The sequence below is a fragment of the Acanthopagrus latus genome, chromosome 2 (genome assembly GCF_904848185.1).
Source record: "Acanthopagrus latus isolate v.2019 chromosome 2, fAcaLat1.1, whole genome shotgun sequence".
In the NCBI taxonomy this organism is placed as follows: domain Eukaryota; kingdom Metazoa; phylum Chordata; class Actinopteri; order Spariformes; family Sparidae; genus Acanthopagrus; species Acanthopagrus latus.
The window spans coordinates 29,204,175-29,221,357 of record NC_051040.1 but is presented as its reverse complement, the minus strand read 5'-3'; the positions used below and the strand labels follow the sequence as shown (position 1 = coordinate 29,221,357).

General features: G+C 41.9%; 1 protein-coding gene across 4 annotated transcripts in view; it reads left to right on the top strand.

Moving 5' to 3' along the window:
* The window catches only part of bcas3 (BCAS3 microtubule associated cell migration factor), a 345,864-nt gene that overhangs the window by 120,908 nt on the left and 207,773 nt on the right, over nucleotides 1–17,183 (top strand). For all 4 annotated transcript variants that reach the window (XM_037120193.1, XM_037120185.1, XM_037120201.1 and 1 more), the window contains 2 exons: nucleotides 3,868–4,064; nucleotides 4,933–5,030. In XM_037120193.1, the coding sequence (XP_036976088.1) occupies nucleotides 3,868–4,064; nucleotides 4,933–5,030 (295 nt within the window). The remainder of the gene's footprint in view (nucleotides 1–3,867; nucleotides 4,065–4,932; nucleotides 5,031–17,183) is intronic.

Genomic DNA, 17,183 nt, shown 5'->3' with positions numbered 1-17,183 from the left:
AAAAGCTCATTGACTTGGACTGTGTTTTATTTCTAACAGCAGGTCTGTATGTTCTTGCTGTATAGCTAGGTCAATTAACACACCTGTGCATGTGACACCTCTGCTGCTACAGTTATATCCTAGGGAAAACACTGAATCCTACTGGCAAAGAAACAAACCAACCAACCACCGGACAGGGGTGAAAGCCTTGGTGGAGGTACTGATACACCCAACTTAACAAACATAAATTGGTTGGACATTTACAGGGTTTAAAATGGCCACTCACCAAATGTAACTAAAAAAATATGTCATCTTTGCCTGTAACCCTAACCCTAAACAAAGAAATAAAAAAAAGACAACTGGTGGTGTTGCAGACATTGGCCTCCTTCACTCCTTCTGGCAAGCAACATGTCAGCATCAATAATTGTGCCAGACTTCTTGGATTGAGACTCCACCATCACTACTGATCACTATAGCCATCACGCTAAGTATTGTTGAATATCAGATCATTACATAATCTAATCATTGTTAAATGGTTAGTATTAATTAATATGTACATACCTTCAGTCTGTGGTTGCCTTGTGGTATTTCCTCTGATAAAGTCCACTGTGAAAGTTTGTTTGCAGTGAGACTGATACATTCTACTGCGTCCATGTGTCCATGTTCTCAGACATGATGTTGTGGGTGATATTATTAAATTAGAAGGGCAGCAAGCTCCAGAGTCTTATTTTGTGATTTCCAATTGATTTTAGGATACTCCCAGCCAAATCTCATGCTTGTGCGACTATCTATGCAAATGTAGTATCTTAAATGTTGCTCTTACATAAGAAGTGAGAAGTGAGAAGCAGCCAGGACAATGCTCTTCATTTCACCTTTGATGGTGGTCTTTTCAGAACAGCTATCAACATTTTTGTCTATAGACTTGGTTGGATGACACAGTTTACAACCTAATACTGAGGCATTAGTACTCACTGTACATCATTGATACAGCCTACTCCCAGTGTTTGTACATTCTCACTTAATGTGGATTAATGTGGCCCATTCTTTAGCTTCTTTAGTTTGGTGCTCTGTCTAGACAGGGTATAGGCTGTAAGGACAAGCCTGACCAACATCAGCTTTGTCCAGCAAAATGGGAGGGGGAGGTTGGTTAGGGTTTGACACTGGACTGCAACATCTGGACCTTCCAACCCACTGCAAAGAGAGCATACTGGCAGCTGTTCAGCTCTGCAGCTGGGCTTGACATTGATGGTGTTAACTGGCAGAGCACACACACACATGCGCACACATACATACACACACACACACACACACACACACACACACACACACACACACACACACACGCACATGCATGTGTGCATGCACACACACACACACAGGTAAGTGACAATCCACCTCCATACTGTGGCCTAATTTGCGCAGCTGTGACAGATCACCGACACATGCATGCATGTATGTGTGTTTACACAGACACACAGAACAATTCAGGGAGGCTAAGCTCTCTCAGTCTTGTCTGAGATGTTGGCACCTGGCAGCCAGAGTGGAGCGAGACTGTGAGCCGAGATCTGGCTGAGGTGTGAGACAAACACGCAGAGTAAAGAGAATGAAATGTGAACAGTGAGACACCAAGAGGCGTGCTAAGTGCTGCAGGGAGTTGAAAAGTCAGAGTTAGTGTGGGAGAGCAGTGAAAAATGGAGTCTGAGGCAGGAGATTGGTTCGTCAGTGAATTCAAGGCAAAGAGGAGATGGAGAATGGAGGAGGCAGCAATAGTACGATGTTTATGAGTCACCCTCTCCGTGGCCATCTCCTATCCTACTTTCAGCCAGCATTAGTGCCACTCATCTCAGGCGCCCATGGACCGCCTGCCATGCCAGCACCATCTTTTTTTTCCCAGTAGGCCTCACCTCAGCCTCACTGCCATGCAGCTGCTAGTGTCGCACTTCTATTAACCCTCGGGGAGGGCTTCCCGTCACGCTGCCAGACCTCCCAACACAGAAGACCCTGACGAGTTCTGACATCATCGTCAAACTTTTAGTGGTGCAGAGTAGTGCAAGCTTTTAGTTGGATGTCATGTAACTGAGTTCATCGGAGTACTGCTTGGGGTGAGAGTATTGGCGCATAGTCTGTCGCAAAAGCACCATGTCAAATCACCATGAGACAGCTCTTCAGAAAAGCTACCAGGACGCCTTCACTAACTGCTGACAGATTATTAGAGGAGTTTGGGTATATTTGAAGAGAGATACTGATTTATTTATTTTTTTCTGTCCTATGGATTGAAAAGTTTGTCTGTTAGTCATTTGGTCGAGCAGTCCAGTAGTAATCAGAAAAATAGGTATTTTGTGTGACTGACTTCATACGTTTAATGGTTGTATTATTGGAAAAAATAAATAAGTATCATTTTGTTGTTCAGCCAGTATTCCTGTTTTTTGCTTGCCTTTAAAAAACCTAATTTCCCAAAGGCTGAAGACATTATCTAGCAAAAAAAACAACAACAAAAAAAAACAGAATCACAGCTCAACAAGGGCTAAGGTTAGCTCTGAGGGGTTTGTTATAACAGCATGACAGACAGGGGTGAACATTTGCCAGTTTTACACTAGCGCTTTTAAGTGTGCTGAATCAAACAGAGCTGCGCTGATTTGCTTTTCCATCAACAGTTTTACTGCCCCAAGTTGAGCCGAACCACACCGGAACTCACAACTGCAGCCAGTCCGTAACAAGCATCTGCCTCCCTATAAAATCGATTCTCAACTCTGGTCTGTGAAGGAAACCTGAGAGAAAGACGTTAAAAGTCGGTATAGTCTGCTGTCCTTACCTTTGTGGCCTCTAACTGAATCTCTTTAGTTTCTCTCGTCCTGTTTGTACTTTCAACCGCATGCTGTGTTTCACTGTCTCATCATGTTTAGTTACTGCTGGCTAAAACACAAAGGGGTTTTTGATTTTGAAGAAGTTAAATGAAACATGTTTGTAACTGAATTAACAGAGTGATTCTTCTATCGTACTGAAGGGATTGGGACAAGCGCGTCATTGCTTTAAGATACACCTTCAAGCAGGTAGTTGTGATGGAAATGTAAAACTCTGCGACAAGCCAAACTGAGTAGAGCCAGGCCAGCAGATATAATTGGAAAAGCAGCATTTGTGAAACAATTTAGAGCACGGATTTTTGAATTTGAAAAAGCTAGTGTAACATAAGCTATAATGGATGTGACATCATAAATTAAGCTCCTGTAGCTTGTTGTTGTGACTTTGGTTAATGACCAAATACTCACAGTTCAAAATAAATTACATTCATATTAGGTCAGGTGTGCAGTTTACAGGAACTGCCCAAAGAGAGCTTGTGGACAGCTTGCTAGGTTTGTTGTGAAATCTGACACTCCAGGGTATAATTGGCCGTTTTTGACTAGTTTTGATTTTGCCATTATATTTCACCTTAAAAACGATTTACTTGGTGTCATTATTTTAAGCACAACCTCATGTGTGAGTGTACAGTTATTTTTTTATTTTTTTTTTGACATACTGTATTAACGCAATGGACCTAAAACCACAAAAAAAAAAACAACTAACATCCGTGTAGAAGAAGTTACTTTTTTTTTTTACTGTGAAAACCACAAATATGTTTAACAAACCATTTTTTATTACTTACATTTACATACATTTTAAAAATTTGACTAAGTTTTATGCAACTATTTACATTTAAATACAGGCAATGCTCAGGTCTGCCTGAGCTCCTTCCAACTGAATGAAAGGCTGCACTTTTTTTTTCCTTTTTTGCTGCAAAGAACCCAGTCAAGAAACTCAAAGCGAGCCCGGAGAGTGCTTCCGTGATTTAACATTGTTAAGGAGACTATAACTGGTTCCTCTCCTCACTTACTGTTACGCATATATTCTCAGGTGGAGATTGTGACCCATACAGGGCCCCACCGGCGCTTGTGGATGGGCCCCCAATTTCAATTTAAGACCATTCACCCTTCAGGCCAGACGACAGTCATCTCTTCCTCATCCTCAGTCCTTCAGTCCCAGGGCCCCACTGATGTTCAACAGCCCCTTTTGGACTTTGACACAGACGACCTGGATCTACACAGCCTCAGGTAACTTGAAATTATTAAAGGGATAGTTAGTGTTTTTTTTTTTAAGTGGGGTCATATAAAGTACATATCTATAGTCAGTCTGTTCTCTACCATAATCACCGATCAGCGCAGCCTCGGTTTGGAGAAGTAGAGAGCCGCTCCAGTCCAGACGCTCAGCTTTGTACTGCAGTGAACGGGGTCCAGAGAAAAAGTGAAATAAAACCCACTAAAACACAGCTCACCTTAAAAAATCGATAACATTTCAAGTGTACGTTGTATAGGGAAAATTCACGCTGCTTTACATTGCCATCAGGCTGCCCTTTCTTTTGGCACTACATTTTTGTCAACCTCCGTATCCCTACGCAGTTTCGACGGTCTGTTAAGTTTCGTTTTTATCGAAAGTAAACCTCTCGTCCAGCAGCTGGCCCTCACACTGTATTTCGCCGCTCACAGATGCATAATGCATGCTAATGCATAAGGATATGGAGATTCTATGGTTGATACAGAGGTTGACAAAAATGTAGTGCCAAAACAAAGGCCGGTCTGATGGCGGTGTGAATTTTCCCCACTTCAAAAAACACAAACTATCCCTTGAAGTAAAATTTACTTAGAGCCACATTAGGTTAGATTTGGAAAAAAAAAAACAAAAACAAAAAATAAACAATTTTAGCAGTCTAAATCGAAAAGGGGGTTTGCAATATTATATATCCACATTTGTTTTAGCTTAAGCAGAAGTGGTCACTCCACTTTACCAGAAATGATCCTGACAAGCATATATAAGAACACTAATTTTTAGAATGTCCCTGTGGCTTCCTTAGATCTGTTAGATGTTGCTGTAAGTGAGTTCTCTCTGCGTGTGTAATACTGTTCTCATACTGTACATGTGCAGGATCCAGCCGGTACGTTCTGAACCAGTCAGCATGCCCAGCTCGTCGCGGCTGGTGCCAGATCGTAGAGGGCAGTCTAACATCATGGATGCAGGATCAGGTAGGAAACTTCCTTTGAATCTTTCCTCTTCTGCTCTGTGATGCAACTTCTGTTCTTCCATTTCCTCATTCTTTCACGTTTCATTCATTTTGTTCTATCGATCTTTGAATAATAATTGTGGTTTAAGGATTATTTGTCATCAAGATACCTATAAGGACCTGGTATGGGGATTACCATCACTGTCCCAGCACATAACACACTGTCACTTCAGTCATTCTGATGTGACAGCCCAGAGCAGAGCTTCCTGTGACTGATGAGATAGTAATAAGTTTGTGGACTCAACAATGAAAATGAACAAATTTTGCGCTTGGTATGCCCCATTACACATAACCTGTTTTTCATAACATGAGATAGTATCAAATCCTTCCAATCCATCATTTTTAACTTTTTTTTTTTTTATTCAACATGCCTGATAATTTGCTTTACAGAGTTTCTACAGACAAACATGACATCATTATCTGAATCTGCAGAGCAAGTGGTAACTAAAGTTATGAAATACATGTAGAGCAGTTGAAATACAAGGTAGCAGAAAATAAAAATACTCAAGTAAAGGAAGTTTAAATTGTACAAAACAACAGTACTTGAGTAAATTCAACCTAGTTACATTCCATCACTTGTCATCCTAACATAGAGATTTGTGACTATTGTGTTGCATCCCTGTTGTTTCCCTTCTTGTTGTTATGAGCACTGTGCACTACATGTAATAAAATCTACCGTGACTGTCTGAATAGATATATAATGTCTGTCAGCCACTGGACAGGATGCATTTGGTTTCAAGTGATTTTGATGTCCCTTTACACATCTCCTTTAATCTGGTTATGATGTTAGGTTAATCCAATCACAGACGGATGAGAAGATTTCCCTTTAAAAAAATATGTCTTTTACTCTCAATGTATAATGCTGTTAGAGGGGTGCGTTCGTGCGTGCTTGTGTGCGTGCGTGGGTGTGTGCGTGCGTGCGTGCGTGCATGGATTTTGCCTGGTGTCTGCCGCCACCGTGGGTGAGGGAATCATCACTTATTGCGTGACATTATATCCTGTTGCCTTTTGTTTGATGAAAGAGATACAGCAGCGACTGTGGCGTCTGTGGCATTATCTGCTGTGTCTTGTGACAGAAACTTCGCTCATCTGATATGCCCTCATGCTGACACATAACCACCACTGGCTTTTCCACTCAGGTGTCGAGAAATATTTAGAGCTCGTGTCACAAATAGTTTAACGTATCTGATAATCTCCTTTTCTTCACTTTTCTCTGCTTTACAACACACACCAACGCAACTTTGGATGGACAAACATAGATATGGTCCATTGTTTCTTTACCACATTTTTTTTCTTCTCAGCTGTACAAGGGACTGGTTTCTATTGTCTACCCACTTACTGTATAAGGCTGTTACATGGCTTGAATTATATATTTATTTATTAAATTTTTGGGGGGGGCCTTTTTCTGGCTTTATTGACAGGATAGGTGAAGAGCACATGGCACATGGGACGCGTGCTACCAACCGAGCTAAGCGGCACCCCCACATGGCTTGAATTACTGCAGTTTTATTAGATTGGTCCAATTTTGAATTTGTTAATATGAATAAATAGATAAAACTTGTAGAAAAGAAAAAAAGGTAATTTCAGTGAGGTTAGAAAATAGAAATTTGCACATTTACAAGTAATTCATTGTCATGAATTATAAAACTTAAAGTTACATGAAAAAAAAAAAAATGTTAAAGTAATCTGATTTACCAGATGCTGGCTGTTGATGTTAAGCCTGTCATTGGATGCCCGTATTTAACCTTCCATCCACTATCTGCATGCACTGTCAAAATACCAATAGCTATGTTAAACAACGACAGCAATTTCAGAGTTAGCAACCTGCAAGCTGAAACTGGCAAATGACTCTTACACTAGCCTAGCAGCTAACAGAATGAATGCAAACAAGCAAGCAGCTGCTAGCTTTCTGATTTATCCATTGTTATGCTGGGGCTTTCCTTCCTGTGTGCAAACTGACTTTCCTCTGACACTATTTAGCAGGGGCACTGTCACTGCATCCTGGGATGAGTGCCACCCAGGACATCCCAATAGCAGTGAGAATTGTTGAGCCAGATCTTTGTCCACTGCTGACAAAGTGCTGTCGTCTGGCAATGTGAAACTAATGAAAAGCAGGAGGCAAACTTAGTCAAAGAAGTAATGTGACAGATAGACACAAGTGGAAAAAAAAAAAAAAAACTGTAATAGTTTAGTAATTTGTACTTTCTGGCACACTCTAGACTCCATATGTATCTCTCAAGGAAAAGGCTGTGGGAACACATTTGAGCATTTGTTATTTTAAACATACCTTGTATCATGTACATTGAAAAAAGGCTGTCTTTTACGCTCCTTTTAAAAACCCTTCTGTGCGTTTGTGGCTCAGTTGACTTCCACACTGACTTACATAGAGTTTATGAATAAAATCATAGGAGCACATTAAATTCTGTTCTGGCTTCATTTTTGGCTTCAACTGCCACTGAGCAAGTCTCATTGATATGAAGAGGACTCTATGACAATGTATCCAGATTGGATATGTGGAAGTAATGTTGGGGTGAACGAGGCCTTGCAGGAGTTGCTCTGCTGAAAAGGCTTATACCAAGTAGAACAGTTGTGTTTCGACCAGTGGGATGAGTTTTTTGTTTCTACTTTCACGTTTTTATCTGGAGCACCCCATGTGCCTGATCCTCTGACCATGGCTCTGCTCCTTCACCTCTATCTGTGCCCCTCTGTCGGCCCAAAATCTTCTGTCTCCTCCAACTGTTGTCTGTTTTCTTGTTTCTTCAGAGCTTAGAGAGAGACAGTACGACAGAACCAGGCCGAGGGATGGCGGTGATGCTTATCTGTGTGTGTGTGTGTGTGTGTGTGTGTGTGTGTGTGGAGGGGTTGGTGTTGTGTCATGCCACTGCCATGGCGCCGCCTCTTATCACACACCCATCACTTTTGTCTCACCCTCTGAAGAACAGGCTTGTGTGTGACAGAACTTAGCAATATGAGTTTGAAGGCTGATAGCAAACTGCATTAGATTAAAGGCTTTAAATCTTAGAATTAACCAGTCCCAGAGTAAGAAGTGTTTGCATGTACTTCCAGTAGTGCTCATGAGAATAAGATGAGAGCTGATAACTAGAGGTTAACACATTTCCGAGCACATTGTAGGCCTTCAGATTGAATTGATGGTAGATTCTGAAGGTTGCAGCAACATTTTTGGACTTGAAGCCACCACAGATACTGTTCTTGTGCCAATATTTAGTATTTTGTGATGTGTGCAAAGTGCTGGCCTGGTTTGATAATTAAAACAGTGACACCTTGACAGATAGACCAATATTAGTGCAATGTCCGATCAAAATATGCTGTTCAGCGCAGATTATCTGATTAATAAGAGGGATTAAAAGCTCCATTCCTTGTTCTCCTGAACTGCTCACAGACTCAATGGGGAGACCCCAATAAAATCAAACATGTTTGATATTTACCATTTAAAATCTGAATAATTACATCAGTCCTTTTCAGAGCAAGACTGTCCCCTTCATACAGTACTAATGAAAGAGGCATCCCTGAGCTAGCATACTACCATTGACAGAACCTTAATATCTCAGCGCCAATGCTCCCTGAATTGAAAACCTGTGTTGACTGGATCTCCTCACACATCAGACTGTGTTGAACCTTTTGCTTTCTACAGCAAGTTGTTGCAGCACCAAATCTCCATCTTATTTATGTCTGCTTCCCCACAAGTTCACGACAGGGGTGTGAACCCAGCTTTAGTCTGCAGAGCCATGAAGCCAGAACGCTGGAGCAACACCCCCACTGCTGGACAGTGTGTTGTTCGCTGTTTATTCAACGTTTCATATTCCTTTAATGTGTCATGTTTCCAAATGGCACTAAAATCAACACTGCACTCCCTTGGGTCCTCAGCGACAGGCCTGCTGAGTGTGAGGTGGATCAAATGAAGGATTTCTTGAGATATGCGAACCACATACAGACAGACAGTAAGACCGACGATCAAGCAGATTCCTTCACAGCTAGATGAAAGTGTGTCCCATATTCATTGTATTAAAAGCAAAAACCAAATCGGACTTCCTGCAATTACCACCCATGTTGGCAGTACATTCTGTTTCACTGTGTTTGTCAATCCCACTACGTATCAGGTTAGTTGTGCATTTTAGTCATATCTTACAAAAACCCCTCAGATGCATATTTTCACAAGTATTTCACAAGGGACTATGAAGTATTATAGTCTGCATGTGGAATATCTGTAAAACATATTTACTGTTCTGTGTGAATTTGTCACATTTAACAATGTTTGAAAGTACACTTTACACACATTTTGTGTGTGAAATGCCTGAAATGTGTACATTTTGTGACATGGAAGCCTGTGGCCGACTCATTCTTTCCGGCCATTAGAGTAGAAGTGTTTCCTTCAGAGTTGTCAGACCCACTGAGGCCATAAAGCTGCAGTTCTCCCCACAGTGACTCACTTATAGTCAGTCAGTCTCCCCAGTGTCTGCTCCCATCTTATCTCAGCCCATACACTCTGCTTATCTCTGCCTTCCCTGAGGTGATGGGACGCCATCTGTATGGGACACACACACACACACACACACACACACACACACACACACACACACACACACACACACAGTATGTTGTACAGTGCTTCCAGTCATGGCTTCTTGACTCAGCATATCTGTCTGTATGGAGGGGACAGATGAGCCCAACACCAAAGCTACAGTCTCACTTTCCACCAGCCGCAATATACTCGATCAATTTGTAACCGTTATCAATACCTCTGATCTGCACCCCAAGCCTTGCTGTCGGGTGTGTGTATGTCTGTGTGTACAGAGGCGGCTTCAATCCCAGCTAGACTACACAGTGGCATTTTGTGGCCCAGGAGGTCATATCAAGAAAGAAAGAAAAGGAGACAGACCTGAAAGAGAGATAACACCACAAGACTGAAAGAAAGAGTATTTAATCTTACGTCTGTGTGTGTGCGTGCACACACACACACACACAAACTGATAAACCTTCTGCAGTATTTCCCCTCCGCACTACTGAAGTTGTGTTTTGACTCTGCGAAGAAAGCCACCCTGCACCAAAACAGGAAATAACAATAAACCCCTCATCTGTAGCGTCAGTCATTTAGTTGTTTTTTGTTGTTGTCATCTTCACTATGTTTGTGTACACGTACGTCCCTGCCTTTGTTGCCACACCTCAGCCTCACTTTCTGTCTCCATCTGTGTTCTGTGTGTGTGTGTTTGTGTTTGTGTTTGTGTTTGTGTGTGTGTGTGTGTGTGTGTGTGTGTGTGTGTGTGTGTGTGTGTGTGTGTGTGTGTGTGTGTGTGTGTGTGTGTGTGTGTGTGAGTGAGATTTATCTGTGGCAGTGAATCAGTGATAGTGTGTTAGCTGGCGGCGGAGCAGGCAGGACGAGATGGAGCTGGCTTATCACAACATGCTGAAGACACTGTAGAGAGCTCCTGGACTTTGGCACTGGTCTTTGTGTGTGAGTGTGAGTTAGACCATTAGACCAACACACAGGTTGGCAAAATGTAGGATTTTGATTTTTTTTCATTCTCAGGAAAAAAACAAAACAAAACAAAACAAAAAAAACCCCACCTAATTACAATCTTATAAGTCTTTTTTTTCTTGTAAACTATGATATTTTAATTTAAATGTCTGGCCCTTCTGTCGCCAGTCTGCATGTATACACACATATTGTATGTTTGCCCTAGTGTGTGTCAGTCCATTAGCAACGTCCTGTAAAACACAGTTTTACAGAGTTAATCAGTGTGGAATCAGCAGCTATCAGCCATTAGCCACATCCACCCCCAATTATCACAGCTCAGTTACCTCAACTGACTGTGTGTGTGTGTGTAAAGGTATATGTGTGTGTGTGTGTGTGTGTGTGTGTGTGTGTGTGTGTGTGTGTGTGTGTGTGTGTTTGTTGGCGGGGGAGGGACTTTATGTTATTTATTTATTTATTTATTTATGTATGTATGTATGTATGTATGTTTTAGCTGTGTTGTGTTGGGACTGTTGGTCTTAAAGTAAACATCAGATGTCTTTGGATGGTGTTCCAGATTGGAGCACATTCCAGTTTGTTTTTTAGTGACTTTATGTTTTAGCTAATAATAGGTCAATAGCTAAAATAGGAATCGATTTACCTACAATGAAAATAGCTTTCAGTTGTCTAAATACAAACGTCTTCCGATGTCCTGAATAGTATGGACAAATTAGGATATTTTAACTGTTTCACTTTAAACCAGAAGTAGATAAGGGTGTATGTAAGATTAGAGTTGAAACTTGAGGTTAGCATCAAGGCTGGAATAAAGAGTGTTTAGCAAATAAATCCGGTTACGAAACGATCTATTTATTAATTTTACCTCACAATTCTGCTGACCCTTTTTCAATGGCCATGTTGTCTTGTGTTTTTCCTTAAATCCAGGCAGCCATTTCCATGTATTCACTCTACTGTAGTATCGTATATTGACTGAGTTATCACTCAGTAGAGCGCATACCTCCACCAAGACCCAACAGTCCCCTTTTTCGTCATCAAATTTTACTCACTCATAGGTCTATTCTGGGCCGAGACCGATCCCCCATTAAAGTTTTGTTGACATCCATTCAGTAGTTTTTGTGTAATCCTGCTGACCATCCAACCAATCTAGCTCTCTGAAGATGTATTTTTTCCCATCATGAAATAATAGAAACCTGTGGCTGCCTTGAAGTTTGAGAAAACATTTTCAAAAACCTAAAAGACCAGTACCAAATTCACTAATTTAGGTATATGTGGTTGGTAGCTGATGGACTGAAGCATACATAAACATCAGAATGTTTCAGCCTTTTTTTCAGGTGTCTGTCCATATGCCTGCACCTGTTAGCATCAGCACAGTACCCCCTTGTCCCACTGACCCACCACCTCCTCACCACATCAGCACCACCCTGAGGCGAGAAGGGGCTTTCCCTGCATTATTGTTTTCGCAAAGGCTGGAGGAGAATGAAAGAGAGGGCTATGAATGACTGAATAAAAAGATCACACACACACACACACACACACACACACACACACACACACACACACACACACACACACACACACACACACACTGCCTACCATCTTTCCCTCCCTTTTCTCTCCTCCCCTTCATACTTGAGCAGCCATTTAAAAGACCAGGCACCTGTGCTGTGGTATTCCGTCTCTCTTTCTTTTTCTATTACACACATACCCCAGTAACCTATACCCCACAATTACCTCCCAGCCTCATAAAGGGCCCTTGTATTTTTGTGCTATAGTGGCCACACTGACAACAGTGATCGTGCTGGCCAGAAAGATGCCTGGCCATCCGATCTCTTCCTTAAAGACAAATACCCTCATTTCCCGTGACCCCCCCTCTCCCCCCACCCCCCATTCCTCTTCTCCTGATTTTATTTTCATCAATAGGCACCTTTGTCACCTTGCTGCCACTCTGCCCCCCACCCATCCTGTCCATCGCCTCAGGGTGTGTTTGGTGACCCGTTGGTTGGTGACAGGACATAACAGCAGATCTCTATGGTCATCGCTGCTCCTTTTTGTTTTTGTCATCACCTGCAATCAGGCAAAGGGAACTACTGAACTGCTGTCAGGAAGAAATGCGATCTGCTAGAAAATCTGAAAGAAACGGAAGCAAAGTAGAGACGAGTAACACAAGTGACATATTTGAATACGGTGATAACCCTTTATTTTACTGCTACGGAAATGTCATGGTAAGTAGGTGGTAATTACCAAGTAACATACTGAAATTACTCCCAAATTACCACTGTAATTACCTTGAAAAATGACTCCAACATTACTGAATAATAATATGTTTTTATTTTCTAACATCACATAAATAGCTGGTAATTTCTTTAATACATTTAGAGGGAAAGCTCAACTGTTTTCTGCTTGACTTTGGCTGATCACGCCACTTTAAATCCCAACCAGTTTTTGCTTATTTCCCCCCAGAAGACCCTTTAAATTGTTAAATTGGTGGAGCTTAATTCCGTCATAGTTTCCGTATATTGCTTTTTATCTTTTGAGAAAACAACACATGAAAAAAACAAATGAATCACAGGAACAGTAACTGTAACCTGCAGGGTTAAAACAACCTGCTTAAAACAAGTTTAAGGAGATTCATTGAAAAATAAGATTTTTTTTTTTACAGTGAGGGCCAGCAAGCTTTACAGAAGCTCAAAGAAAACAATTAAATGGAGAAGGAGGCTTGAATGTGTGAAAAGTTCTCTTCATCACGGTCTTAAGTGATGACAGACGATGTGGTCCCTTGCCTTTATGTCAGACAACAGAATGTAGCTTAATAATGTAAGTAAAAGTGAAAAGAAAGCACCAAAGAATTTCAGATTCTATTCTACTTTTTTATTCAAGTGCAATACAAATATATGAACTCAACTTAGTAAATTGGTTGTGAGTACTAGAGAGATTTATTTTGTTCTGTGTTTACACAAACTCTTATTATCACCCATGCACTGGCTTGTTGTAGCTTTTCATTGAAGCTTTTTCATGCTTATGTTGAGTTAGATTTTCAAACATCTAAGGCTCTATGCATTTTGTAAGGCTGCACAATTCAGATAAATCGAAATATTATTAAATTCCTGTACATCATAGAGCCTGACAAATCTGGTTCCTTCTGGAACTAAATGAATGCCACTTTCAAATAATGCTCTGTGTGAATGGGAACAGCTTGTGCCTTCGCAGCAAGTACTTGTAGCAGCAGGGGCATTGAGCTTTGAGCAGTGCAACTGCATGTTATATTGAATAGTAATACATTGACACTGATATAAGTGCTTCAACCAGAGGACGTTCGGCATTTTGCTTTATTAATAATAAAGATGGATCAGCCAACTGTACCAGTACTACTACTAACCAAGTCGAAAAGAAGACAGAGTATTTGCTTGAAATATCCTTGCCACCTCTTTTTTCCATTTTCTGTCTACACGACTTACTTGTATCTAGTCTCTAACGTCTGCAAGATTTATTGTTCGCTCAATTTTAAGACTTCAGGAAGTGTGTTAGCTCCCTTGTGTGTGTGTGTGTGTGTGTGTGAGACAGAGAGAGAGAGGGAGAGAGAGAGAGAGGCTTCGGAGACTACAGGGTGGAATGGTTTAGCCACATGTAGGGATTTATGGCGAGTGTATGCGTGACTGAAAGAGATCAGAGAGTGACATGGATTGATATGGTTGAGGGCTGATCAGGTTTTTGTGCTGCTGTTATCTCTCTCTCTCTCTCTCTCTCTCTCTCTCTCTCTCTCTCTCTCTCTCCCTCTCTCTCTGTCTGTCTGTGTGTGTGTGTGTGTTTTTGTGTTGGCACAGCTATAATCTGTAAAGGATGGAATGCCCTCCAGCATTAGTGTTATACTGCAAGTGCATCCATGTGACTGTGTGTGTGTGTGTGTGTGTGTGTGTGTGTGTGTGTGTGTGCACGTGTGTGTGCGTGGTGCCAGAGGGCAGTGAAGACTGAGCAGCTGCTCTTTATAGTGACTGAACGGACACCAATGTGTCGGGCATCTGCCACGCGTTCACCCTACCGCCTACCCACTGGAGTGTGTGTGTGTGTGTGTGTGTGAGAAAGTGAGAGAAACTATGGTGGTGTGCAATCATGTCGTTCTGTTTCACAGTCATTTTATAACTGTATAGCAATTATGTTTTCCTCTCAGTCTAAATTAAAAATACATAAATCTCTATCCCTCTGCAATATTATCAGGGTTATGTGTGTGTGTGTTTTGTGTGTGTGTTTTATGTGTGTTTGTGAGTGAGACTGCCAGCTGCTGAGACAGAGGATCATGTTGATATTGCATGTTCATCTCCAGTGTGAAAACAGTCACACACACACATGCACATGCACTTGCATGTTACAGAGCAGCAGTGTGTTCCAGTGTGAGGGGTCGGGGGGGCGGGGGGGTTGCTGTTGGTACCACCCCTGTCATTCCCATGACCTCAATCTGCGGCAGGCGCCCTGCCAAGCTGGCCATCCCTCCGTCTGCCAGGCCTACCACGACTTCCAAGATGTGAAGGGGAAGTAGTAGAGCAGTGTAAACTCACCACACACACACGGGCGGTCGCTATCGTCGGCCTGAAACTATGACGATATAAAAATGTTTTCCCAACAATGCTGTTTATTTATAGTATGTCTCGTGCAGTAGACATCAGGTCGATCTTACCCATTAAAAGTGCAGGGCATCCATCAGGGAATGATCACATGAACATGCTTACATGTCACTGATGGAGAGCAGATCTTGGTCTTTCAGTTACACATAAACATGTTGCACTTTGCATACTTCAAAAACGTCTTCCCACTAAATCCTTCTCTACTGCACCTGGAAGAATTTGCTGCATCTGTAATTTTTTGGCAACTGAAGTGGGCCATAACTCTTTACCTCCTTGTTGGGCTGTGGCTTAACATACCTCTTCTTTTTGGGAATTTATTCTCCTGACAGCTCAGTGTCTGACTCTCCACTGTCTCCACACTCTCTCACTGATTTTCTTGACAACATCTTGTCTGCCTCACCAAGCGCTCTGTTTCCGGAAGTATAGGAAGCGCTTGAATATGAATCTTACTACAATACAGTTGAGACTCTCATTAATGAGAAACGCCATCCCTATGAAGATCATTCAGAATATATTGTTATATATTTGATCACACATCATGCAATGCTTTGTTGGCCACAATCCAATGTGTGTTACATCATTACAAAGCCCGATGTGTTCCTTAGACACAACAGGACTCAGATACCATACACGGTACACTTAGACGTCTCAGGCTCATGTCCCCCACAGAGGACAAAATGAATTGCCAGGTTACAGAAGGATTAAATGTGACTGTCTTTTTAATTAAGTTTAAGAAAGACAAACAGAAAAATGCAGCCTGCTAAAACAGCTCTGTTGTTGGGATGTGTGTCAAATTGTTGACAGGACACCTTCAGCTACTAGCATGCTCCATTATTACTGTTTACCATAGGAGTGTAATCTTTGCAAAACTTGTTTCAAAGCCCAGAAAAGTCTGAATAAGGTCACCGCTGTGTATGAGCACGGTGTTGTGTCTCAGGATTGGTTCACATAACCCAGCCGGGCCAGAGGCATGATAGGATTAACAGACGTGCAGTTCTCATTGAACTGAGAAGGCACCATCTTGTGTCCGGTATCCAGGGCTTATAATACATCCATGGGCTGAAACTGCTGTGTCTAGAACTATGGGAGCTCTTCATCTCTAGTGATCAATAACATTGGGAAAGCTGCAAGCCGCTGTAGTGGAGGCCAAGCAATTGGCACTTTCCAAACAGAGATGTCCAGAAGACATGCAGGCAATTCATCTTTTTGGGGAAAAAGCTCCAACCAGACTTCCATCTTTCTACCTTTAAATCTGGCTGCATATCCTTTCAGTGTTTAAACACTGAAGCAGTTGCATCACTCTATTTTTATTCTTTTTCTCCACCCAAACTTGTCAAGGACAAAAAGACCACATCATCATCAGGAGTAACACATCTTACTCTTTTTTGATTCTCTTTGCTCTTCTTTCCATCTGTTCCTCTTTTTCTTTCCTTCTCTGCAGCTCTCCCCCTTTACACTTTCCTCTCTCTCTTTGACACTAACACTGTCTGACAGTGTCTCCATGCTGTCGCGCACTAATCCACCTCTGAGAGGTGTTAAAGCACTTCCACGCTCACATACACACACACACACACACACACACACACCCATGCATGCATGCATGCGCACGCGCGCGCGCGCACACACACATAGCGTCAGTCTAGATCCCGTAAGGTATCGATCTGCCGTCCCGCTCCCTCTAATGGGATTTTTAACACCTAGGCATCAGAAACGCCTAATGTATCACATCACATCTGATGGAGTCGCACACACACTTAGATAAACACATACACTTTCATACATAGAGATAATTATGGCAAGTGGCTGATCCTCCCCAGCAAGTGTGGTAAAAAATGAATAGGGGATGGAAGAGGAGGATGCACTTAACAACATATGCATCTGACTCCCTCAGCATCTGACTCATGTCACAGATGTTCAGACTATCCCAGCATCACACACACACACGCACGTGCGCACACACACACATACTCTTCACTTCTTTCAGTGTGCCTTTGAAATAATAAATCTATTC